Source organism: Physeter macrocephalus, chromosome 8, assembly GCF_002837175.3.
Source record: "Physeter macrocephalus isolate SW-GA chromosome 8, ASM283717v5, whole genome shotgun sequence".
NCBI lineage: Eukaryota > Metazoa > Chordata > Mammalia > Artiodactyla > Physeteridae > Physeter > Physeter macrocephalus.
In genome coordinates this window covers 12,009,526-12,035,599 of record NC_041221.1, presented here as the reverse complement: position 1 = coordinate 12,035,599, position 26,074 = coordinate 12,009,526, and the positions used below count along the sequence as shown (strand labels likewise).

General features: G+C 59.0%; 1 protein-coding gene across 2 annotated transcripts; it reads left to right on the top strand.

Moving 5' to 3' along the window:
- RIPK4 (receptor interacting serine/threonine kinase 4) lies at positions 1 to 25,419 on the top strand. 2 transcript variants are annotated; one of them, XM_024120297.2, is made up of 8 exons: positions 1 to 183; positions 9,606 to 9,897; positions 15,200 to 15,348; positions 16,923 to 16,972; positions 18,491 to 18,649; positions 19,415 to 19,518; positions 20,942 to 21,203; positions 22,911 to 25,418. In XM_024120297.2, exons 1-8 carry the CDS (start codon positions 2 to 4, stop codon positions 24,068 to 24,070), a joined length of 2,358 nt encoding a protein of 785 aa, XP_023976065.1. In that variant the 5' UTR covers position 1; the 3' UTR covers positions 24,071 to 25,418. The 2 variants fall into 2 exon arrangements, with proteins under 2 accessions (XP_023976065.1, XP_054942408.1); XM_055086433.1 differs by lacking the exon at positions 1 to 183 and having other exon boundaries at positions 9,753 to 9,897; positions 14,953 to 15,348; positions 22,911 to 25,419.
- Positions 25,420 to 26,074: the final 655 nt, after the last annotated feature.

Here is a 26,074-nt window from a genome sequence, read left to right as displayed (position 1 = left end):
CATGGAGGGCGAGAGCCGGAGCCCGTGGGCCCTGGGGCTCCTGCGCACGTTCGACGCGGGCGAGTTCGCGGGCTGGGAGAAGGTCGGCTCGGGCGGCTTCGGGCAGGTGTATAAGGTGCGCCACGTCCACTGGAAGACGTGGCTCGCCATCAAGTGCTCGCCGAGCCTGCACGTCGACGACAGGTCAGCGGCCCGGGCGGGGGCGGCGGCGCTGGGGCGGGCGGCGGGGCCCGGCCTCACAGCGGCGCGCGGCGGCGGGCCGGGGCCGGGGTGCTTGGATTCCGGGCGTTCTCGTTCTCTCCACCTGAGTCGCCTCGGGGGCAGCCTCGGAAGGAGAACCAAGCGCCGGGCGAGGCCGTGAGCCCCCGGCGGGGTCCGCGCCTTTTGCTCGGCCGGAGGGACGTTGGGGCTGGTTTGGCGAGCTCCGGGTCTAACTGCTCACGCCGGTGCCCCGGGCTGCGGCTCCTACGGGGAGCCTCGGGAAGCCGCGTTTGCCTGAGACGGTGTTTAGCGCCCGGCATTGTTACCTGGTTTCCGGTGAGCCCCGGATTTTCAGGGTCGCGGGCTCACCTTGCGCCTTGGACCCGCGCCCCTCGGAGGCGCGTCCGGGCCGCCCTGGACCCACCCGGGCGCTGCGGTTTGCGCCCGGCTTAGAAAAAGTGCCGTGTGGGGATCTGGGCTTTGTGAGTTAGTTAGACTCTGTTCGACTTACTTAGTAATTTACTTTGGAGCACAAATTGGTGTAAGACGGTAATTATTTCGGTCGGAAGCCCTGGCTTGGCTTGGCTTGGCCAGGCTTCCTCGGCGCCCGGGCAAGTAATTGACCGTCGGCGTTACCCGGCTTGGGCCTGGCCGTGGGGTCCGGCAGGCGGCCCGGGGGGCCAGGTTCCAACATTCAGCGATCTCTGGCCCTACCCTCTCGTTTTAGCTGACTTAATTTCGAGGCCGAGCCTCTGCGGAGCGGCCTTGCACTTACGTATGGCTGGCCCAGAGTGCCCTCCTGGACCCCAGTTTCCCCATCCCCAAACTGGGAGGCCACCCGCCTGTCCCTCGGTAACAGAGGTGCTCAAGTTAAAGAAGACAGTGGGAAAGGACCAGAGCTTCCCCAGTTAAATTCGGTCGGTGGATTGTGGTCTGTGTATATAATTTTAGGGTTGGGGTGGGAGGAGGGTCTTGAGAAGTAGCTCTTTTTGGGTGAGGGGTGGTCACTATTGACGGTTGCGTTTTAATAATTTATCAGCTTCGGTTGAGCGCATTTAAATTACCTGTCCTTTGATGAAGTTTGCGTTCTACGTGGAAGGTGTGTGGTGTTTGTGTTCTGTGTGGAGAGCCCCCTGTACAGTCAAGACCCGAACAGACACAGACTCAGAAAAGCGGCTCCTGTGCTGTCTCAGAGACCTGGTTTCCAATCCTCGGCTTCTTGAGTGCTGGGGCCTGCGGCCTCCAGCTTTTCACCCCCAGAATGGTGGGGGTGCTCATCTCCGGGGTGGCTGTGTGCGTGTCCCTGGACTAAGGTGCACAGAGGACTGCAGCGTGTGCCCTCTCAGGTCCCGGAGAGGAGGGAGCCCCCGCGCACTTAGTGGCTTCGTGTTTTCATCCTGGCCTACAGCAGAGCTATTGGTGACTTTTTGCTCTAAGCCTCAAGCACAGTGTCTCTTGGAAACTTCAGTAGAGTGGTGACGACGGGTGTCACGCAAATATCACTAACGCGAAGGTGAGCTGCTTGTGAAGCTGTGCCTCCCTCGGATCCCAGGAACTTCTCAGGCCGGGAGGGGCGCAGTGGCTATTTCGATGAAATCCAAACCTCTTTGAATGCCAGTCACTAGTTAGAGCCTGAAAGGCACGACTCTTGCCGGTGTGTGGGTATTTTTACGCTCTCGGGGACATTTATTTGCCTGCTGGAGTCTTCTGGCCGAGTTTTCTTCATCAGCGCGGGTTTTAGCACCAGCGCCTTGTGTGGGAAGAGCCTAGTAAACAAGCACGTCCCCAGGCTGACTCAGCATCCTGCACCCTCAGGATCTGTTATTTCCAGCGACCAGGCCCTTGTTTCTTGGGTGGCCCAGTTGGAGGTGGGGTTTCTCCACGTGAGGCGGGCCACTTAGGATCTTGCATTGCCTGGTTGCGAAGTTTTTTGTTCTTTACCTGGAAGGCTTTCCTGCCCTGCCCAAAGTAGGCAGGTGGTGGCATGTACTGGACAGCTGGGTAGAGGTCAGCATTGCCCAACAGGAAGAGGTTCACCTCTTGCGCTTTGCCAGGCTGGGTGGAGCAGGCTGGCGTTCAGCGTTGGCAGCAGGAGCTGGGCTCTCTGATGGAGACGGTGGTCAAACCCCTGCTCCTTGTAAAGAAGAGCCTCCTAGGTTAATTATCGAGCTCTGGTTTGAGATTTGCATTAGGCGCTTGTGTCATGTCCGCTGTGGTGCAGGAGGAGCTGCTGGCGTTGCAGGGTGGCCTCTAGACCTGGAAATGGCTGCTGTGCTCCCCATCCTGCCAGATTTTGGCAGGTTGGCCTCGGTGCTCCTTTGATGAGCTGCCTCCCATCTTGACCCTTCTATTTGCAAGATGTTCCCTGGAGTGGGGAATAAGATTTTACTGGGGTTCCCTGGTGCAGCCCTCAGCCCGGTACCCCTCCCGGCTAAGCCTTGTCTCACCTGTTGGAAGGGTGGCGCCTCTCACCCCTGCCACGAGGGCCTGACCTTTTCTTTTCCAGGGCCTCCTGCACTGGTTACATAGGGACCCACCGCCGGTACGGGTGTGGGTCAGGCTCCTTTTCATCGCCTGCTTCTCCCTCTGGGCAGGCTGGGGGCTCCTGGCCCCAGCCATCCTGCCACCCCTGGACCACAGCAGGGCCTGATCCCCAGTACCCACCCCGGGCCCTCGGAGCAGCAGAGGCTGCCCCAGGCCATGTGAGCAGGTACCTCTGGGTGGGGAAGGTCAGGGGCTGCCCGGTCCCAGATACCCCTTGAAGTTCCCAGAGAGCAGAGAGACACCTGCCAAGGGGCTTCCAAGGGGCACCCCCGCCGAGTTCCCAACTGACACCCCATTGAGCTGCACTCCCTCTCCTTACGGGCACATCTGGGAGCTTTGGGGAGACGTGTAGCCACCCTGGCTGACCCTCATTAGGGGATCATGAGGGCTCGGCTGGAGTCTAGTTGCGGGGGGGCATTCCCACTTAGGTGAGAACTAAGCCTTGGAGGCCCGATCGTCCGGCCCGCAGCCCCTGGCTAAGAGGAGGCCCAGGGTAACTGAGCTGCTGGTGATGGGCCGCGGCCAGTCAGGGCGAGCCCGGGCAGACCCCGGGTTTGGAAGCCCAGAGCTGACAATTGGGCAAGCCCGGTTCTTGTCAGTTTTAGAAAGAGCGGTGTGGGAACCCCTCGCATGCTCCCTGGGAGCGTAAATGGATGGGTGCGCGTGGGAAGCCCTGGCTGGAGGCATCAGAAACAAATGATTGAACCGTTTTTCCTGCTGCCTTTTCCCACAGGTGGTTCCCCGGTGCCTCCCTCTGCAGAGCACTGTGTTACCGGGCACCCTTCCCTATATAGCCCGACCCTTTTCCCTCTCCCGTCGTTTCCTGCCTCTCCTCTTTCAGCAGGCCTGTCCCAGGGCCCCTTTTCTCCCCCTTCCGAGGTACATGCCTCCGGAGAGCTTCCCTCGCCCGCTGGATGTCTTTGGAATTTGTGACTGAGCCTGGAGGAGAACCCCACCGCTTCTCCAGAAAGTGTCCTTTAGAAATAATCAGTCTGGTGAGATTTCTCATATCTCCCTACCCCGAGGCCCTCCCTGGGGTGGGGGAGGTATGCTTTGGCCAGCCTCCATTGGGAAGAAAAATTGAATGGATGTAAGTGCTGTTGAGAAAGTATCTTGAACAAATTGAACCCGACTTGGTCCTGTTAATGCCTAGATTTTCCGTCTCGGACCAAGAGGGGTGGGGCAGGGGGGCTCTCCCCATTCCTGCTGGGAAACGGAATTAGCAGCCCTTCCCCAAATGGGAGAAGGGAGGTGTGATGGGAATGATTACAGAGGAGAAATATGACGCCAGCCCTACTGAATTGCGCCTAATTGTGGACACGCTTTTAGCACACGTCACCATTCTTAGGTTGTGTTAATGCAGACTGATGTCCGTGGGCTCGGGTGGCCTGGAACGTCACTCGTCACCGGGTGGGGTGGGATTTGATGCTGATGGTGCGGCTGTGAGGAGGCTGGGCTCCTGCAGCCCCCCGGCCCCCCTCCCGCACCTGGGCTCTGGGACTGCTTTGAAAATCTCTCGGGTGCTAAAGTGATAATAGTCATCACAGTAATCCGTCTCCAGTTCCTTTGTGCTGTCGTTGGCATAAACCGGAAACAGCGCTTCGAGGAAAATATATGTAAAAAAATAATTGACACAGTGGTGGTTTCATTCTGGGTGAGAAGCGCTTTCCCGTCTCCTCCAGCAGCGCCGGGAGAGGGCCCAGCCCAGGCTTATGGAATTGCTGATAATGCCGGCTGCGGAGTTGGCGGGGGAGTGGGTACTGGGGGGTATCCTGGGGGCAGCTGAAGGAAGGCCTAGAGGATGGGGTGGCCTGGATTTCGGCTCAGTGGTTACTAGAATGTAAACGGGATGAACATGTTTTGTGCCGACCCTTCTGAACGCGACCAAAGAGGGCGGTTAGGGGGCCCGGCCAACCCACTCCCCAGGCCTGAGTGAGGGGCTCCCTGGGGGGTCCCCTGGAACCCCCTTCTGGGTGATCCCGGGACCTCCTTCCTCGCCCCAGGCGTGCAGCCACGGCGGGGTCCTCGGCTCTTAGGCATTTCTGATTGAGCTGTCACGGAGAAGGTGATTTGTCCTGGAAACGAGGCCTTATCTTCCAGGATAGCTGGCCTTCCTCCACGAGCGGTCCTGGGATGTGTGGTCCGCGGGCCTGAGCTGCCTGGTGTTGCTTCCGGAAAGGGTGCGGGCTGTCTGAGAACATTCCGGCTGTGGCCAGCTTTCTGGAGCAGACAGCTGCAGTGGCTCGCCCCCCTTTTTTTAAACTAAGGTAAATGGGCTCTCAGTGCGGTGGGGAGGGCCCGGGGCAGGGGAGAGAGCCGCGGACCTGCTGACCTGGGTGCACTGGGGCGGGGCTCTCCCGCCAGCCGCTCTTGAGTCTGGTGAGCTCAGCCGTCAGAAGTCACCTGGCTCTGGCGTATGTAGCCCTTTGGGCCAATGGAGCCTCACTTAACGAGACCTTCAGCTTCGGTGTAATTGACATCCTCCTCAGCTGTCTGTCCGGCTGCCTCTCGGAATGTCTGCTGGAAGCGGAAAAAAGCCAGCCTTGGGGGTGGCCGGCCTGTAACTCCGGAACCCGTAGCACCTGGAAGCCTGCGGGCCTGGACGGATCCTCCCGTGGTCTCCCGGCGGGAGCGGGTCTCTGTCCATCCTGCGGCCGGACCCGTGCCAGGGCCACGTGGGCGCAGTGTGCTGGGCTCACGCTGGTGGGGAGCGGTGGCACAGCGGCCACTTTAAAAGAGAATAAAGGCCAGACAGGTCGCAAAACTGATTTTTAAAATAGGAAACAGCGCGCCAGCTCTGGAGGGAGCCTTAGGACTGTAGTTGAACTGGTTAGTGTAGGTGACGTGAGGCCTTCCGGGGAGGAGAAAGGAGATGGGCCTAGCGGGGCCGGTTTCTCTCCTTAAATGACTACCCTTGTTTGAAATGTTGCTTGATGCAGCCCTTTCCTCTCTCACGTGTCCCTCGGGACGGGGCACAGCGCTGGGGTCTGCCTGCGTGTCACCTGGAACCCAGCAAGCACTGTGGCTGCAGCCGGCGCTGGCCGGCCCGGGCCAGGCACCTGAACCCACTCTTCAGCCCGGTCCGGGGACCCCCACGGGGCCTCTCGTGGACCTCGTGTTTTCCATTAATTGGCTCTTTGACCAGAGCGCTAAGAGAGCACGTCATGCTAAGCTCAGTTTTGTTCTAGAGTCATGTCAAGATTCAATCCTGATACCTGTCGCACTTTCCTGAGGCCCGGGGGATTCTTTTGCTCCTGAGCCGGTTCGGAACCAAAGTCTTGGCCCCCTCGCCCCCTGCCTGCCCCGCTCCTGTTGATTCCGTACGTGGGGAGCCGCCCGGTGACTCCCAGTAGGCATCTAGGGTCTTCCTGCTACCTCCCTCTTCTCCACATCCGGTCAGTCACCAGGCCTTAATGATTCTCCCTCGAAAATGGGCCCTGCGTGCACCAGCTTCCTCTCTCTGCACTGCTGGCAGCCAGGGCCCCGTGACCCCCCCTGAGTGCCTCGTGGCCGCCCTGCCCCTGCTGTGCCCAGCCCGGGGCTCCGGTGCAGGAGTGGGACTGTGACAGCAGCCCTCGCTGCTGCCCTCCCTGCCCATCTGGGTTAGGGACCCCCTTTATTTAACATCCCCGGGGCCCTGTACTTCCCCTTCAAAGAGCTTGGATTTTCAACTGCACTTCTTTTTTTAGGGGTGATTTTCCACCTTCTCCCCTAGAAGGTAAATATCCTGAAGGCGCAGGGAAGGGGTCTCTTTTGTCCTCAGTTCTAACATGTAGAGGAAATACTTGTTAATAAATGAATTTTAATTAGATGCAGATTAAAATTAAAGTAATTGCTGGGAGTACTTAGGTGGGTGATTCCAGACTGTAGTGGTTTATTTAAAAAAAATTTTTTTGGCCGCACGGCATGGGCATGAGGGATCCTAGCTCCTCAAGCAGGAATCGAACCGGCACCCCCTGCAGTGGAAGTGCGGAGTCTTAACCACTGGACCGCCAGGGAAGTCCCTTTAGTGGTTTATTTTAAATTTGGCTGAAAATGCGTGAGCTCTGTTCCAGTGGTTGTCAGGCTTAACTGTTGGCATTTGGGGCTGGGTAAGTCTTTGCCCGGGGTGGGGGGGGCGTCCTGTGCACTGCAAGGTGTAGGGGGAGCGCTCCTGGCCTCTACCCGCTGGATGTCAGCAGCGGTGCCCGATGTCCCCCGGAGGCAAAGTCGCCACCAGGGGAGAACCACTGGTCTGCACCCAGGGATCCTCTCCCTGAGACATCCGCCTTGGCCAGTGCTCACCTGGGGGAGGGCAGGGGGGGAACTCCCCCTCCCATATGCAGGGGCTGGATGGGCGGGCAGGGCCGCTGTGGTCCTGTCCAGCTGAGCCCACCGCAGGCAGAGCTGGGTGCCGCAGAACTTGCTGAACAGTGCGGCATGGTTCCTCCTTGCAGGTGGCCTCCTCCCTGGGAAGTGTTTTCGTACCTGTAAAGGAAGACTGCGAGTGAGCTGTGGTCTCAGAGAGGAGGTCAGATCAGTAAGAAACAGACTCATTTCCGTGGTAGTTTCTTTTTTTTTTTTTTTTTTTTGCGGTACGCGGGCCTCTCGCTGTTGTGGCCTCTCCCGTCGCGGAGCACAGGCTCCGGACGCGCAGGCTCGGCGGCCATGGCTGATGGGCGCAGCCGCTCCATGGCATTTGCAGGTGGCCTCCTCCCTGGGAAGTGTTTTCGTACCTGTAAAGGAAGACTGTGAGTGAGCTGTGGTCTCAGAGAGGAGGTCAGATCAGTAAGAAACAGACTCATTTCCGTGGTATTTCCTTTTTTTTTTGCGGTACGCGGGCCTCTCACTGTTGTGGCCTCTCCCGTTGCGGAGCACAGTCTCCGGACGCGCAGGCTCAGCGGCCACGGCTCACGGGCCCAGCCGCTCCGCGGCACGTGGGATCTTCCCGGACCGGGGCACGAACCCGCGTCCCCTGCATCGGCAGGCGGACTCTCAACCAATGTGCCACCAGGGAAGCCCCGTGGTAGTTTCTGACTCTCCAGCAGGCTGGGCAGCAGGAGAGGGGGCGGGGCGGGCAGGTGCACCGAAGCTCTGGAAGAGCCCCTCTGGTGGGAACGGAGCCGTCTTGGGTCATGGGCCGGGGGGCTTGTGTGGGAAGCTGCGTTCTCGGGCGGAGGTGGTGGGGTCCCTGAGGCCGCCCCGGCTGCTTCCTGCCTCAGTTCCCAGCTCCCATAGGCTGTGTGGTTCTAGCCTCTTCCTTTAGGAGCTTCCTAGAAAGCAGGTTCCTGGCACCCACCCAGAGCCCGTTCTCCAGGAGCGGAGCCCGGGAGTCTGCGTTTCAGCCAGCTCCCCGGGTGCTTTCTACAGTGGCCGTGTTTGAGAACAGGCCAGACCCTGTCCTGGTGGGATTTGGCCCCTTCTCCCGAATGCAGTCGGAGACTCTGACCCATCACGCTGACACCGACCAAGGCCCTGGATGCTAGTCTGTAAAGGCTGCACCAGGAAGTGACCTCAGACCAGGGGTTGGCAAACTTTCTGTGAAGGGCAGAGAGTAGACCTTTCAGGCTCTGCAGGCCACGGGGTCTGCGTCGCAGCTACGCATCTCTGCCGCGAGTGCGGAGACAGCCTCCGCCCCGCTGGATGTGGATGGGTGAGACTGCCATCCAGTCCGTTGTTTTACAAAACGGGCTGGCTGTGGGCAGCAGTTTGGCAGTTGCTCAAAAGGTTAAACACCGAAGTACCATGTGACCAGGCAACTCTCCGCCTCGGTGCGTATCCAAAAGAGTTGAAAGCAGGGACTTGAACACCTGTGTGTATAAATGTACAACATTAGTCACGGTAACCGGAAGGTGAAAACGACCCAAGTGTCTTGTCCGCCAACAGAGGAGCGGATAAACACAATGCGATATGTTCATACAATGGAATAATGTTCAGCCGTAAGAGGAGTGATGTTTTGGTTTGTGCTACAGCGCGGATGGACCTGGACAACATATGATGAGTGAAATAAGCCAGTTACTAAAGGACGGATGTTACATGATTCCACTTACGTGAGATCCCTAGAGCAGGCAAATTCATAGACGGAAAGTGGGAGAGAGGTTGGGAGCGGAGGCTGGAAGGAGGGGTTCCTGCTGAGTGGGTACAGAGTTTTTGTCGGGATGATGACAAAGTTTTGGGTGGAGTGCGTCGTGTTGGTTGCACAACGTCGTGAACGGATGTGATGCCCGTGAATCGCACACTTGTGAATGGTTACGGCGACATAGTATGTTACGTACATTTTACTGCAGTTTAAATAATGGTTTTAAAAAGAAGGTGGCTCTTGGGCAGCGGTCTGCAGACCCTGCTTTAGACCAGTGCTCCGTTAATTTCAGTGTGGGGTTAGGGTTGGGGAACGATGGGGCCAGCTAGAGTGATGGGCTTCACAAAGAAGGGGGCTGGGCTCTTTGGATGGATAACTCGTTAAAGCTTTTGGTCAAAACTGAACGTCCTTCCGTCATCCCAAGAGAAGGGAGAGTCAGTGTCGGCCTCCTCATCTGAAGCTCAGAGCCTGCATTGGCTCAGTGCTACCTGAGGGTTTTCAGATAATGGTTGCAGCCTCTCTCCTCCCCGCTTATGACAACCCCACGACGCGTAGATGTGTTTGAATAACCGTGGACTGAAGACATGGGAAGGCCTAGAATTTAATTATGTGACATTAAAGTGAGCTCCGTGTGTGTGTGTGTGTGCGCGCGCGTGCACATACGTGCACTTGTACATATGTGTACGTGCATTTTAGTAATTTTCTCAGCCGTGTGGAGCTGCTTATCTCCTGGCCACGGTGCCTGTGCCTGTGGCCAGGTGAGTGCGGCACACACATTCCTCACGTCTTTGAACTTTTCCAGGGAGCGCATGGAACTTTTGGAGGAAGCCAAGAAGATGGAGATGGCCAAGTTCCGTTACATCCTGCCCGTGTACGGCATCTGCCAGGAGCCCGTGGGCCTGGTCATGGAGTACATGGAGACAGGCTCCCTGGAGAAGCTGCTGGCCTCCGAGCCGCTGCCCTGGGACCTGCGCTTCCGCATCATCCACGAGACGGCCGTGGGCATGAACTTCCTGCACTGCATGTCCCCGCCTCTCCTCCACCTGGACCTCAAGCCCGCCAACATCCTGCTGGATGCCCACTACCACGTCAAGGTAGGCACTTGAGGGGACCAGGTGGCCGGAGTGACGGATGCGCTGGGTGGGGGGCCGCGGGGCTGGGACCTCAGGGCCAGCGGGGGGGCCGAAGAGGAGGTGGTTCCCTTGCGGGAAAGAACTCAAAAGCAGAGGCCTCTCTCAGCATCAGGATCCCCGGTCTTGCCGTGTGTGGCTGGTATAAACGCCACAGATGTGTCACTGGAAAATGGACTCTTAGGAACAAGGGTCACTCCCCCAAGTCCTGGATCAGGACTCTAGGTTCTGGGCACCCTGGAAAAAGAGACTGTGGATGTGTGGATCGCGGTCTTATTGGCCATCTTACAAAATCAGATGGGAAAACGGACCTCGGCTCGGCCGTCTCCGTGTGGGGCTGGGTCAGCCCGTTTCCCCTTGGTGGTTCCCGGGCTCAGGGTGATGGGAGTCTTGGGGTGCTCGGAAATGGGGGCTGCGGCGTGTTGTGGAGAGAGGCCCTGGAGGGGCCCATTCTCTTCTCTTCCTTCAAGGCCTGTGAGTTCTGATCTTTTTTTAATGATAAGTTTATGAAGTAGAAAAGCACGAGGGATAATATAACTAAAATCAGGTGCCGTCCCCTTGGAATTGGCCCTTGTTGGTGTGGTAGGTTTGTGTTTCTTTGAAGATGTCTCTCCTTTGGAGGGCCATCGTGTCGCACCGTGGGGAGCGCTAGCGTGGCTTTCCCACTCAGTGACATGGGTTCTAGGCTCGCCCACCTGCCGAGGTCACCCTGTCCCTCAGGAGGGCGGGTCAGGAAGGGCCACACGCCGTGGCCGGTGTCCCCTCCAACTCCTCAGCGTTCTTACCCGCGGAAGGAGGGCTGGGCCCGGGGGTACGCACACAGCCACCGCCCTGCACCCCGACTCTGCGGCAGGCACAGCACCCCGGCTGAGCCAGCCTGTGACCGGTGGGGGAATCAGTTTCCACGTCGGACACTTAACGACAAGGTGTCCTTAAGGCGGTGTCCTTCGAGAATAAGGTTTTATCAGAAGCTGGAAGTACCCTCCCGCTAAAGTGAAGCGGGGAATTGAGGAAGCAGACAGCAAGTGGGTGGTTCCCAGTCTTCCTGAGTTCTAGCGCCCCTGCAGTCCTGTTTCCTTCTGGTTGGGGCGCTGGCTTCGCGTGTGGACTCGGCCCCCGACGAACATCGCAGAGTCGTGACCAGGAGCGTGGGGTCCGTGGGCACCAAGTCAGAGTGAACCCTTGATCTCAAAGTTGAATGAGCACAAGCCAGGGGAGGTGAGGGCGGATCCCCACTGTGTGCAAAGGCCCTGTCTCCGGGAGCTGCCCCGTCTGCCAGGGGAGGTTCCCAGTGGACGGTGGCTCCTGCTAAGCCGAGGCTCGGGGGCGTTAAGTCGAGGGCCAGCGCTGTCCAGCTCTACGTGGTTGAGCAGAGCTGAGAACCAGGTTCTGCGGCCCGGGAGCCCTTGGTCTCCCACCCGACCCACTGCCGCGCATGCAATGCTCTCAGACGTCACGGGTGGCGCGCGGTGGCGCACGAGGGCAGAGGGGCTCGCGGGCGGCAGGCGTCCGGACAGCCCCTGGGGTGCAGTGGGAGAGGAGTCACTGGAACTCCAGCTCGGGGGAGGGTGTCACTGGATGGGACTGGGGGCACCTGCAGGAGGGCCTTTAGGAGGAGGAAGCAACCCAAGAACAGTCACGGCAAGTTCTGGGTTTTTAGGGGCAGGGGAAGCAGGAGGCATAGTTGGACTAGAGTACAGGGCGTGGGAAGGCCTTCCACTCGTCTTTAAGGATGCTGAGATGCTATTGTAATAGAACGTGCCTTTCTTAGGGAGACCCCGCTGGTTGCACCCCATCCCTTCGAGCGGTCTTTTCAGGGTCACGGAGTGCAGTTGGCCCAGCTGGGCCTATATCTCAGCTCGCTCCCTTCCCACCGTCCGGCCGCCCTCCTGACAGCCATGTGGGATGTTTGGGGCGGAGGCCGCCCTTTGAGGACCCCGCTGACGTCCTCCTCGGCGGCACAGCCCTCGTGCGCTCTGTCCCGGGCCGGTGGGGCGGTGGCCCTGTCGCTGGGGGGCTCCTCGCCTGGCCTGCGGGCGTGCTCGGCGAGGGCTGGTGCTCCGGGTGCTGGGAGTGGCCAGTACAAAGTCTCCTCCTGTCCTGTCCACGCCGGGATGTTGGCCTTCATCCAGGGGTGGTCCCCGGTGCTGGGTGCACAGTAGGACCTAACGCTCGCCCAGTAGGGCGCTGAGTGCCGCGCGCTGGCACCCGGGGCTGATGTCCTCGTGGTCGCTTCTGCGTTGGCTCCCGGGGCTCCTCGCTTTGAGCGCTTTCTTCCTCCTCCGCTTGTCAACCCCTGGCTTGGCAGGCCTGGCACTTCGTGGCAGTTTTGGGAAGTGGGTGAACATTCCTTAAAGGACCAGGTGGCTTGTTAATAAGGACCTGGGGTGGCTGGGAGCATTCTCCACTGACAGGAAGGGAGGGGACGCTGCAGCTCCGAGGAGGTGGCCAGGCCACCGGCCCCTCTCTCCCAAAGGTCGGGAATGCACGTCTGTGACTCCTTTTTTTTTTTTTTTTTTAAATAAATAAATAAATTGATTGATCGACTGATGGCTGCCTTGGGTCTTGGTTGCTGCGCGCGGGCTCTCTCTAGTTGCTGCGAGCGGGGGCTACTCTTCGTTGCGGTGCGCGGGCTTCTCACTGCGGTGGCTTCTCTTGATGCAGGGCACGGGCTCTAGGCGCGCGGGCTCAGTAGTTGTGGCTCGCGGGCTCTAGAGCGCAGGCTCAGTGGTTGCGGCGCACGGGCTTAGCTGCTCCGCGGCACGTGGGATCGTCCCGGCCCAGGGCTCGAACCCGTGTCCCCTGCGTTGCCAGGCAGATTCCTAACCGCTGCGCCCCCGGGGACGCCCTGTGACTCCTTAACCAGGAGGGCAGTCACCCTGCACAGCCCCAGACGAGCAGAAAATACATTCACAGGATGCGTTTCTTTCATCCTCAGGGACAGCTCAGCGGGAGCCCCATCTGAGGTTCTAAGTCGGCCGCTGGGTTTCTGGGCAGCTTTTAGTTGATGGTTCGTTTTAGTACTACAACTTGAATCCGGAATCTTGAAATAAGACCCTAAGGTGTCGCTCCACCCCCTTCCCTTGGTCCCCGGAGGCTACATTTTTTGTCCTTACGTAGGATGATTGGAACTGAAAATTTCACAGCAACCACCTGTTTTTGGAAAGTGTATTCAAGACGCTTTAATATTAAATTAATACGTGAGGTTAATATTAAGTATGCTAAGTATCACTACTAAAATATTAATTTTAGTGTCAGTAGTGAACCCATTTCAAGTTGATAATGGAATAACTCGATTTAAAATCTCAAGCTATACTTGGGGCCCACTTTGCCCAGACCAGGCTGTATTCAGAGGGATACCCAGGGTCCTGTTCTCTGTGGCCCAGAACGGCCTTTCACTCCAAGGTGTGCGGCACAGCCCTGACCCGGCCCTTTGTTGGTCTCTGTTAGTGTCATCCAGCTGGGCCCGGCAGGGGAAGGGCCATGTCTTGGGGTCCCCTGTGAGCACCGGCTCTGGGCAGTACCGAGGCGGACGCTAAGTGCGGGTTTGTTTGTAAATTATAGGGCGCTTGCTGTTCTCAGGGGTTGCCACACTGTCCCACTGTCTGGGAAGCCGGGGGCAGACGAGGCAGGCCCTCCCTGGGCAGGACAGGTGAGACAGGGCAGGTGGAGAAATCCTGCGGGCCGGAGGGTCGGTGGCCATCAGAGAATTCTCACTTCTGAGGTTGCCTTTCGATGCCGGAGCTTTTACGTAGAATTTAGGCTTATTTTCTTTTCGTCAGGTGTGTATCTTGAAGCAGCTGGCTGTACCTGAAAAGAGCAGAAATAAGAAGAATAGGCTGCCAGCATGGGGGTGGGGCACCGGGTGCCAGGATCCCTGCATCCCCGTCCGTCCTCGGTCCTGAATCTGACACGTCCACGCTGCTGGGAGTTTGGTACTGAAACTTTCCCGCTTGTCCACCTGTTACCTTGCGTTGCTCTGTGCCCGGTCCCGAGCTGCAGGGTCGGGGTGATGGGTTCGTTCTGGGGAACTGGCACTTCCCTTTCCCGAGTGGAAAGTTTCTTGGAGGTCAGAGAACGGACCGCTGCTGGGGACCCCGAAACGGCCAGGCCGGCCTCACTCGCGTGGACCCACGCCCCCCTCGGGCAGAGCCTGACTGCAGAAGTCGGGGGGCCGGGTCCAGTGTCGCAGGCTTTCTTCCCATCCCCCCCACCCCCCCGCAGGTGTGGTCAGAGACCCCTTGAAGGAGCGAGCCCCCGGTCCCAAACTTGCCCTGCTCAGCGGTGATGGCGCCAGGCCCCTGGCTCACCTTGTGGGCAGGTGAGCCCAGAACTAAAGGCCTGACCCAGCCGCATTTCCCATCACTCCAGAGGTGTGTTTGAGGGGAGCCCGCAGTTAATTAGAAGGCTTAGAAAAACCCACGCGCCTCGGAGGAGAACTTATGAAGGGGCCGTTTTCCACGTGGATCCTGAGTCCCTTAATGCCAGAGAGTGTGGCCTAATCCCACACAGCGTTTCACCGCCTCTGAGGGCTCTGATTCACACCCCGGGTTGCTGGGGGGAGGGCGGGCGCCCGCAGTGACTTCCGCCTTGTGGGTTCCCCTGAGCCTTCAGGACGCCTTGGCCTAAGGAGACGCGGAGGTAGAGGTGTATGGGGCCCGAGCTGCCGGGTCCAGGTGCCCCTTGGGCCGGTGGGCCCTGCGGCGGAGGGGATGTGTGTCACACCTGTCGTTTGGGTGCTGTGTTTGGAGCCAGCAAGTGTCTGTTCCTAGAACGTTCCAGGTGGAGGACACAAGGCCGCGCGGAGGTTGGCAGGGTGCGTTTTACTCGCTTTAAAGGGCTTCTGAAGGCGCATTTCCCTTTGAAGAACCAGCTGCCGCTTGCCTGCCGGCCCAGCTGTGTGATTGCATAACTGCTTTGCCTGTGAGGGTGCCCCCTCCCTTGCCTTCCTTCTCCCAGAGAATTCCTTCCTTCAAGTGTAATCTTTTCCCCTGTCCATCAAGCTCCTAATGGTTTCAGGCTCGGTTCTTCCCAGGCCGGCTGGGCCTTCCCGCCTGCGCCGGGAAGCGCAGGCGATGTGAGAGCCCTGGTGCTGATTCCTGAACCTGGCTGCTCAGCCAGGGCGGGGCACCGCCTCTGCCGCCGACGTCGCCCGGGTCCTGGGGAGGGCATGCTGACAAAACGTCCCAAAGCAGCAACGCCGGCTGCCTCACTCCGCGAGCCGCCAGCCAAGCTTGACGAGCTCCCTCCCGCCGCTGCGTTGCAGATCTCCGACTTCGGGCTGGCCAAGTGCAACGGGCTGTCCCACTCGCATGACCTCAGCATGGACGGCCTTTTCGGCACCATCGCCTACCTTCCTCCTGAGCGCATCCGGGAGAAGAGCCGGCTCTTCGACACCAAGCACGACGTGTACAGGTGTGTGTCAGGCGTGCAGCCCCAGGCCGCCAGGGCCTCTGCACCTGGATTCCTCTTGCTCTGAAGGGGGCTTTGCCAGGGGCTCCTCAGCACCGGCAGATAAGAGGTTCAGTCCAAAGGAAAGGGCTTTTAGGCGGAGGGTACGGGCTCCCCCAGGACTTGCTTACAAGAGGGAGTTCTCTGCTGTGAGCGCTGCTGGCCCAGGATGGAGAACGTCAGTGGTTGGTGTCAGTTAGAGCCTGTTTTGCAGCCTGATGGGCAGCTCCCACACGATGAAAGCTGTGGTGTTTGTAGGATGTAGGAATCACGGGCTCTGTAGCCTGTCTGCCGAGAGAACCTGCTGCTTCAAGCGGTCTGCGTGTCTGTCTGCGTGTGGATTCAGGCTCCAGGATCCAGTCCCCTGTGGCCCTAACGCCACTCACGCGTGACAGGAGCACAGACACCCTAGAGGCTCTTCACAAACTGGCACCGGGGCCTTCTGCGCTGGAGAACAATCGTGAATCATTTGGAGGCTTCCTTTTCCATATGGTAAAGGTCTTAATCACCCAGACTTCTCGGAGAAGGATAGCAGGAGGGCGGGTGCCAGCAGGCACTGACGTCGCTCGTTGTGGTTCTTGTCTCCCACGGGGTGACTGTCCCCCTGAGCCCCGCCTTTGGGTCACGGCCACCACCTGGAGTCCTGGCCGACTGGTTTGACCGTAGCCGCCCGTGCGTGTGCTTTGCTGGGCTTGGAGCTGGACGGCTGTCAGGGAGTGGTGCACAGGGCGCTGGGCACCCGCCTGTAGGGTTTGGGGAGAATAAGATTCTCTGTTTATTTCGGAGTTGAGCGGTTCAACTTTTGAACTTGTAGGTTTCAGTTAATTTTCAACGGGGCCTTCTTGCGTTTCAGTAAACAGCTGCTCTTAACCCAGTGCACGCTGGTAGCTCAGTGCTTGGACTTCTGGTTCTGTTTTTTTTTTTTTTTTTAATTTTACCAGATTGAGCTCTTTCGGGGTATATCCAGAGTAATCGTATATATATAATTAATATATAAATTATATAAAGGTAACACACACACACACATATATATTTATTACACACAAGTATATATAATTTCTAACAACCAAAAAGGGCTCTGGGAGGTTCAGCCGGTGCCCCCTCGTCTTTTCCATGCACTCAGATGACAGCAGTGGGCTCGAGATGCCCAGAGCTGTAGTCGGTATCTTGAGGCCCAGTGTTTGCAGGAAGGTGGTGTGAATGAAGCAGACTCTGCCGTTCTCCCCACGAGCTGATGGTCCAGGGACAGGGTAGCATTCCTTTCAGGAACCCCTCCTGCTGTTTGGACTGATAGATAGTTCAGTTGATGGAGTTTTGTCTGTTGTCTGACATTTGAGCTTTCCACATGCCTTGTTCCACAATAAGAGTATTTGCCCATTTAAAAAAATGCATGAAAGGTACCTTGGTGTTCCCCTCTCTCTCTCTGAGTCTCTCGAAGACTCTGGGGTGGTCTTCCTCAAGCTTGTTGCTGTGTTCGGGGCCTCTGGCTTTACTTGAGGCTCTGGCACGCAGACACTGATGAGCCTGTTCCCTTCCAGCTTTGCCATCGTGATCTGGGGCGTGCTCACACAGAAGAAACCATTTGCAGGTGAGTGGACATGTCTAGGGGTGATGCAGCTGCCTCTCCCCGAGCAGTGGAGGGCGTGCTCTGTGGTCCTTTTTCTGTGTCAGAAGTGCCTCCGAATCACAGTCGGGGCCGCTCTGGGCTGTGGTGCTGGCGGGCCGTCTGGTGGGGAGCAGGGCTGCCTTGTCCTGCCCAGCAGGTCCGCCCAGAGACCCACGGCCCACCTCATCGCAGCCTTTCTTATATGCCGACAAGGCGCTCTGCCGTGCAGCTCACATACAGGGAAAGGCACAGATCTGATGGGGTCTGTTCAGTGACTCTTGTTAGGTACTAGCTCGTTCTTTTGTGTGTGTGATGTAATACACGGAACATAAAATTGATCATTTTAACCATTTAAACTGTACATTGTGGCATTAAGTGCATTCACAGTGCTGTACAATCGTCACCACCGTCTGGTTCTAGAACATTCCATCACCCCAAAAGGAAACCCTGGGCTGGTTAGGCAGTCACTCCCTTCCCCCGACCCCAGCCCCTGATGACCACTAATCTACTTTCTGTCTCTCTAGGTTTGTCCGTTGTAGTGATTTCCAGATACATATTTTTTTAATTTTCTAATTTTTGATCGTAAAACACACATCACATAAAAATGACCATCTGAACCATTTTGAAGTGTACAGTTCGGTCCTGTGAAGTGTATCCCCATTGTGGGGCACCCAGCCTCCAGGATCACTGGGTGGATGCTCCCCGGGTCAGCACACCCGGCCCGAGAGCTCCGGGTTTCCTCCCCCTGCCAGGCACCCACCGGCTGATTTCCGGCCCCGAGGTTTCAGTACCTTGACTTGGTTTATTGGAAAAGGCAAGTACCCGGGCCACTCACTCTTTTCTGGTCTGAGACCAAAAAGACCTAAGAGCGCGGGTCAGAGTCAGCATGCTGCCCCAGGTCTTTTGCAGGGTTTTGTCTGTACGTCGCTACCCTGTCCCCCTGCCATCTCCTCCTCAGTGGAGGTCCGTGGTCCGGATTCGTGTCAGCGTGGCCAGGTGGCACCGTCGCTCGGGCCGGCTCATTGCCTGGCCCGCCGGGGGGCCTGCGCTTTGGGGTAGAAATTCAGGAGGACTTTTTCGTCACTGCAGGGCAACTTGGGCCACTTGGGGCTGGGGCCACGTGACTCCATGAGTATCAGCGTTCTTCCCTTTGGTGGGCGTGGGCCCCTTTGGAACCTATCTCGTTTTGCTAGTTTTCTCCTTTGAACTTGGTTTTCCTTTGAGTTCGATGCCCAGGAAGATCTGCTCTGTGATACAAGGCAGTGATTCCGTTTGGTAGATCACAGATAGTTTCTAAAACCTGGAAAACAGAGGACAGACGTGCCCTGCAAGGTTAAGGGTTCAAGCATGCTCTGCGCTTTGAAAAGGAAACACAGTGTCTCCTGGGCGGGAGGTGGTGACGTGCCCCAAGCTCTCCCACGGTCGTCACTCCTCCCGAAGGTAAGAAACCCTGCCTCGGCCCCACGGAGCCGCCCTGACTTGTGCACCTTCCCTTTGCAGATGAGAAGAACATCCTGCACATCATGGTGAAAGTGGTGAAGGGCCACCGGCCCGAGCTGCCGCCTGTCTGCAGACCCAGGCCTCGTGCCTGCGAGAGCCTCCTGCGCCTCATGCAGAGGTGCTGGCACGGGGACCCCCGGGAGCGGCCCAGCTTCCAAGGTGAGTGCCCCCAGAGGGTTCCCGGGGTATCGCTGCTTGAGGGTCGCGCCGCCGTCCTGGGTGGCAGAGTCGACGGCCGGGACAGGGGAGGCTGGCCAGAGACAGGAGCACCAGGGCGAACCCGGCGCCCGCAGGCCGTGCCCTCGTGCGGCCCCTGCCTGTGGCTGGGGCGGGGAGGCTGGAACCACGTGGTCAGCTCCAGCTGCCCCCCGCCGGCTGCGGCCTGCCGCCCTCAGGAGCCTGCTCTTGGTGTTGCGGGTTCAGGTACAGCAGAGCATCCTGTAGGGACGATGCGACCGCTGGGCCGCGGCCTTCTTTGCGGTTCTCATGGGGCCTTGTCCCCGGGGAACGGCTGTGTCCTTCGGTTAGGAGAGTGATCCTGACGCGGTTGAAATTGAGCACGACGTTTAAAACGTACGGGGAGACCAGCGTGAATGAGGCGGGAGCCTCTCGCCGGGAGCTGGCAGCCGGGCCGTCGGGGTGTGCGCTCTGGCGGGTCTGGCTTCTTGGGGAAACGGGGCCTCGGTGGCTCCTGCTTGGGGTCTGGCCAGACCCTGCGTGTGGTTGCTGATGGGGGCCCCTGCGGGGTTGCCGTGAGCTTGGCCGGGGGCCAGCAGCCCGGGAGGCCGCAGTGCCGACCGGTCAAGAGACTGGACGCTGCAGGTGCTGCCTCTTCTGTCCCAGCCCGAGGTCACACAGTTAAGTAGGGCATTTGTGTAAGTCGGTGTCGAGGCGATATACCCTTTTGTGTTTTCTCCCCAAAAGAAATCACTTCTGAAACCGAGGACCTGTGTGAAAAACCTGATGATGAGGTGAAAGGGACGACTCAAGACCCAGATGTGAGCAGCCGCCCTGAGGCCGAGGCCGAGGTAACGGGGACCCTCCCGGGGGCCTGGTCTCCCCTGCCTTGGCTTCGGGGGTTGAGTCTCTCTTTTCTGCCGATGCCCTGCCAGCCTGGACCCCTCGCCCCCTGTTCTGAGGCTTGGGCCGTCCCCCTGCCCGTGTCCCTAGCTGGTCAGCCTCGAGCTTGCTGCCTTGGTGAGCTGGCCTCGGAAGCCTGCAGCGGGCAGGCAGGTCCATGGCGCGCTGGCCTCAGGTCGATTTCCTGCCTGACGGTGACCCCGTCCCGATCGCCTGTCTGTGGTTAGGAAGGGGCGGAGTGGGCCCACGCTTGACATTAAATAGCCGCCGGCTGGATGCTCTTTGAACCTGGGGAGCTGAAGGCCCCTGCTCGGCCAGACTGGGGAGGGGGTCTGGGCTCTCGGGGTCTGGGGGTCTTTTTGCACCTCGAGGTTGGGGATCTGTCCACTTTCTAACTGCCTGTAAACGTTTTATGAGTGCCACACAGGTTAGGTAAGATGTGATAAATTCTAACTGTGCTAACTAAATAAATACCTTTCAGGTAATAAGACTTGTAAAGTGGAGCCTGCTAAACTAACTTTATTGGGTGTTATCTGGTGTTATCATCCCAGGCTGTGCTGTAAGGCCGGGAGATAAGTAAGCATTTATGGTGTGTCTGCTGTCTGAGCAGGAAGGGGCGTGTGCATGAGGTCAGAGGGCAAAGGGGCAGGGAAGGTGACCTGGTCCCCAGCACCCCGGATAAGGAGAAGAAAGGCCCAGCGCGTGGGTGTGACTCAGTGCACCAGGCCACCGGGTCGGAGGAGCTTAGCAGTTCCCGAGGAGAGGGAGGGTTTGGGGACAAGTGGGCAGGAGCCGGGAAGAATCGCGAGTCGCCTGCAGATTCTCACCTCTCACCACAGTGTGCCTTTCTCGCGGCCGGGCAGGAGAGTGCCCTCGGAAGGGCCCGTTAGGATGGGTTGGGGTGGAGTGCCGTGCTGTCCCTGTAGCTCGGCCCCTGCCCCCCACCCTTGTACACATGCGGCCCCCCAGCTAGACTCGCACAGCTCCGGGGAGGGTGGCAGGTTGTTAGGACCCCAGCCCATCTCCTTCCTCCGTTTCGTATCAGCGCTCACCTGTCCTGGGTGGACACGGCCAGCACACAGGCTTCACCTCCTGCAGCTTATTCACATCTTGTCTGGATAACTCGGGGCCACGTCACTGCGCAGATGGGGCCCAGCATGGTGACGGGTGGTCCGTCCCCGTCGTCGTCTTTTCTTACCACGTCCTTCCGCCGGTGGACCCAGCGCAGGGTGTCTGGGCCCCCTAGAACCATGGTAACGGGAGTTAAATTCCCTGCGTGGCTCACGGGGGACCCACGTGTTCCCCACCTCCTCCGGCCGCCCCGTCAGGTCACGGACGGAGCCTCATCCCCTCCGTCTGCTGTCTCTGCAGGCGCCTGTGGCCAGCCCGCTCAAGCGAGCCTCTGCCCCGCCCTTTGACAACAACTACAGCCTCTCCGAGCTGCTGTCCCAGCTAGACTCGGGCATCTCCCAGACCCTCGAGGGCCCCGAAGAGCTCAGCCGCAGCTCCTCCACGTCCAGACTTCCGTCGGCAAGCAGCGGCAAGAGGCTCTCAGGGGTGTCCTCGGTGGATTCTGCCTTCTCCTCCAGAGGGTCGCTGTCCTGGTCCTTCGAGCGGGAGCCTTCAGCGGGCGGTGAGTGGAGGACCCGTCCCTGGGAAATGATGAGCTTAGCTGGGGGCCCGGGGGGCGGGCAGAGTGTGAGCGACTGGGAGGGATCAGGCGTCCGGCTTCCTGACCTCGCAGTAGCTCTCCCGTGTTCTCTGCAGCCCTTCGCTGGTTGGGTTTGGGCGCCAGTGCCAATGCAGAGCTGCACGTGGGCCGAGCGGGTGTCACTTAGGTGTAAGAGGGGTGGTTCACACCCCTGGCTGTGCGGGAGGTGCAGGGGCTGACCTCCGGTTTGCAGGTTGAAGACCTCGAGTGGCATCAGGGAGCCCAGTGGATGTATGGAACCCCTCTCCCCGGAGACCTCTCGCTCGTAATGTCAGCCCTGTACCCCCTTTCCCAGACGGTGCTGGGAGAACACCCCCATTCTTTCTTATTCGTGGGCTCCCGTTTACCATAGCCGTGCATGTTGATGGGCGAGCTGTCCCTGGGGGTTGTAACTCCCTGGTCCTGCTTATACACCTTGGGTTTTCTGTCTAGAAGGCGCTAGAAGGTGCTGCCCCCGCCCTGTCCCAGGTGCTGGCCCTCGGGTGGGGGGCTGGTGCCCACTACAGCCCGCTCGTTGCTGCCTGTGAGGATGACGTGTGACGTTTCCTCTCCGTGAGGAAAATGTGCTCGCTCATGCTTAGGGCTCCAGTGCAGGGGTGGCCAGAGGGGCGTGGGAAGGGTGCCGACCCCAGGCGGAAGGGGAGCTTGTTTTTCCTGGGGAATCGGGGAGTTCCTCCTGGAATGGGGACTTTTCCTGGATGCCGTGGACCTCCTGGAATTTTTAGAGTGGAATATTTGGGATGAAAGGGGGCACTTAGGGCTGAGGAAACTCCTTACAGAGGCGCCGAGGTGGGGAAGGCCTGGCTGGACTGGAGGTTAGCAGCCAGCGATGAGGCTGAAAAGAAAGGAGCACCCGTCTCCCACGGAGAAAGATGTAGAACTTTCTCTCGGGGCCTGATACCCTCAAGTGACATCTTCACGCTTAGAGAGGACCAATCACTGGCCCATCTCAGAAGCCAGCGTTAAAACACTAAGTCCCCATTGGGCTGATTCCGTTTTCTTAATACACCCCACGCCCCCTCCTCCTACGCAGGGCCCCTTGAAAATGTTTCACGTGAGGGCGTCTTGTTTCATTTAAATCGGAACTCGACGATGTAATAGGATTTTTGTGTTAAATCTAACCTTTGCATCATGAATAACAGTGCTTCTAAAATGGGAGACTCAGTCCTTTAAGGATTATTCTAGAAAGCGTCCTTCGTGATATTGCTGAGACAGAGGCATCATTTGGAGGTTGGGCTGGGAGCAGGTGGTGGGCCCTGGAGGGGTGGCCTGGGGTAGGAGCTGCCAGCTCTCCGGTGGGTTGGGGGCTGCCGCCTGGCCTGTGCTGCCCTTTCCGAGCGCCAGCAGGGGCCTGAGTTTTACATCCCTTATCTAATCACGACCCCACCAGGTGGGTACAGTGACTTTTAACTTTGTACACGGACGGAAGAGCGCTTCGGAGACATTCGTTGCCCTGCCCGAGGTCTCCCCACTCGATCTTAAGTTAAACCAGCGTGGGCAGCACAGCACTTAAGCGATTTCAGATAAAAGGCGTCGTGGAGGCCACGGGGGGTTGGGGGCCGCGTGGAAAACCCTGGCCGGGCCTGGGGAGGCAGCCCCAGGTGACCCCCGCCCCTGCTCTCCCCGCAGATCTCGGCGCCACCGACGTGCAGAAGAAGAAGCTCGTGGATGCCATCGTGAACGGGGACACCAGCAGGTTGATGAAGATCCTGCAGCCCCAGGACGTCGACCTGGTCCTGGACGGTGGCGCCAGCCTGCTGCACCTGGCCGTGCAGGCCGGGCAGGAGGACTGCGTCAAGTGGCTGCTGCTTAACAGCGCCAACCCCAATCTCACCAACAGGAAGGGCTCCACCCCCCTGCACGTGGCCGTGGAGAAGAGGGTGCGGGGCGTCGTGGAGCTCCTGCTGGCCCGGAGGATCAGCGTCAATGCCGCGGACGAGGACCAGTGGACGGCCCTGCACTTCGCGGCCCAGAACGGGGACGAGGGCAGCGCGCGGCTGCTGCTGGAGAAGAACGCCTCCGTGCGCGAGGCAGACTGTGAGGGCCGGACGCCCATGCACGTGGCCTGCCAGCACGGCCAGGAGAGCATCGTGCGCGTCCTGCTGCGCCGCGGCGTGGACGCGGGCCTGCCGGGGAAGGACGCCTGGGCGCCGCTGCACTACGCCGCCTGGCAGGGCCACCTGCCCGTCGTCAAGCTGCTGGCCAAGCAGCCGGGGGTGAGCGTGGACGCCCAGACGCTGGACGGGAGGACGCCCCTGCACCTGGCCGCCCAGCGCGGGCACTACCGCGTGGCCCGCGTCCTCCTCGACCTGCACTCCGACGTCAACGTCTGCGGCCCGCTGGCGCAGACGCCCCTGCACGTGGCCGCGGAGACGGGCCACACGAGCACCGCCAGGCTGCTTCTGCACCGGGGCGCCCACAGGGAGGCCGTGACGGCCGAGGGCTGCACCGCGCTGCACCTGGCCGCCCGCGGCGGGCACCTGGCGACCGTCAGGCTGCTGGTGGAGGAGCGGGCCGACGTGCTGGCCCGGGGGCCCCGCCACCAGACGGCGCTGCACCTGGCCGCCGCCGGCGGGCACTCGGAGGTGGTGGAGGAGCTGGTCAGCGCCGACGTGCGTGACCTGCCTGACGAGCGGGGGCTCAGCGCGCTGCACCTGGCCGCCCGGGGCCGGCACGCCAAGACGGTGGAGACGCTGCTCAGACACGGGGCCCACGTCAGCCTGCAGAGCCTCAAGTTCCAGGGCGGCCCCGGCCCCTCCGCCACGCTCCTCCGGCGAAGCAAGACCTAGCCTGCCGCCCCTGGAGACGGGGCCCCCGCGGGGTGCCTGTCCCCGCGCCGTGCTCCGCTCGCCCTGTCTGCGGCCTGCGGGGTGCCGTCGAGAGGCGGGTGGCCGCTGACTCGGGATTCGCGCCGGCGTCTGCTTGGGCGTCGCCCGCCCACCCTCCCGATGAGGTTGATCAGAGTGTGCGCGGCCACCGCCCACGGGCGCGCCTGGTGTCGGAGGGACAGTGGGTCGGAGGCGTTTGGTTGCACCCCTCGCTCCTGCCGTCGGTCCCTCGGTGACAGGGCCGTGAGCCCCACCCCCCCACCGTCGTGAGCGGAGCCACCTGCGGCTGGGAAGGCGGGTGTGCAGGAGGAGCTGCGCCTTTTCTCTCCATTTGCAGCGGCAGGCAAAGAAGCCTGTTCCAGGAGGCTTTCGTGGAATTCTTGTTCTACAGAAGAATATCCTTAATAGAGGAACAGCGTCGGCTGTCGCTTTCGATCTGTTAGAAACTTTCATCTCATTGGACAGTCTGCTTCCAGCGCAACGAGTGTGAACTGGTAGGTTGGTTTTTAAAGCAGAAACAGTCGTCTTACCGGCCCTTTCATACCCAGATGTGTCCATCACTCAGTCCTCGCGGGCGGCGTGCTGCCTGCCCTCGTTCATTTCTTGTTGCAGAAAATGTTTGAACTTTAGAGTCAGGTGTCTGAAAGTCAAGAAAAATTAACTGACAGCCTCAGTTTCGGACTCGGAACAGTGTTACCTAGTTAGATGAACCACCTTCCTCACCGTTTTCTTTTCAGCCGTCTGTCTCGGCAGGGTGGCGGTTTGTGCCGAGTGATGCTGTTTTAGGGTCTCCAAGGGGGTTTCTGACCTGCTTTTACAAACGGCTACTCTGTGCAGGGGCCTCAGCTTTTGGGGTGTGACCCCCCTGAGTCGGCTCCAGGAGACAGCCTCACGGGCTTGGATGTAAAAACCCCGTTCTTCCGTTGTCACCTGTGTCCCACATGCACCCGCCCCCCCAATACTATTATTAGAGTCAGTTTGCTGCAGGACCCGACCCTGTATGCAAACATGCCCTTTGGACTGGTGTATGAAACAGAGATTGACGTTAACGTACCATGTATGTTAATGTGAATCTGTGGGCAGGATACTTCTTTTCTGTGACAGGAAATATCCAGACTGCTTAGAACTGGCTATGTTTTAATATGCCTTGTGCTTTTAATGTGTTGTGCTACTGTTGTATGTAGAACATGTGGAAGAAAGAACTTCTGTTTGATGTCAATAAAGCTAAGTTCTCTTCCGACCTTTCTGAAGCCGGTGAGACTACATTTTCATATACATGAGCTCGAGTAATCCGATTGCTGAGAACCAGATGGTGAGGCAGTCACGTGTGGTGTGGAGATGCCCTTTGGAAGGCCAGTCTGTGTGCCCTGAATTTCCCCATGATCTGGGTGGGGGGGGGCGGGATGGAGGAGGTGGAAGGGGGGACCCGGGCTTCCTGCCTCCTTAGCCCGGGACCTTCCTCCTGCATGTGTGAACCGTTAGGGAAGAAGCTCCCAACACCAGAGTTTTTATTTCTTTGTAAGGTTTTTTTTTGTTTGTTTTTTTTTTTTTTTTGGCCATGCCGTGTGGCGTGCAGGGTCTTAGTTCCCCGACCAGGGATTGAACCCAGGCTTCCTGCGGTGGAAGCACGGAATCCTAACCACTGGACCGCCAGGGAATTCCCCTTAACTTTACGTTTTGAAATAATTTTAAAATATAGAAAAGTTGTAAGAATAGTACGTAGAACCCCGGTGTCCCCTTCGTAGATTTTCCATTTGTTTACATTTAACTCTTTTGCCTCATCATTCCCTTTTCTTTCTGATCTCCCCACCCATCCATCCCCCTCATCCATTCATCTCTTCGTCCCCCATGCACTTATCCATCCATCCATTCCCCGCATCCATCCATCTCTCCATCCACCTGTCCATCTGTCCATCCATCCATCTGTCTGAGTAGGTTGCAGAAAATATGCCTCATGACCCCTAA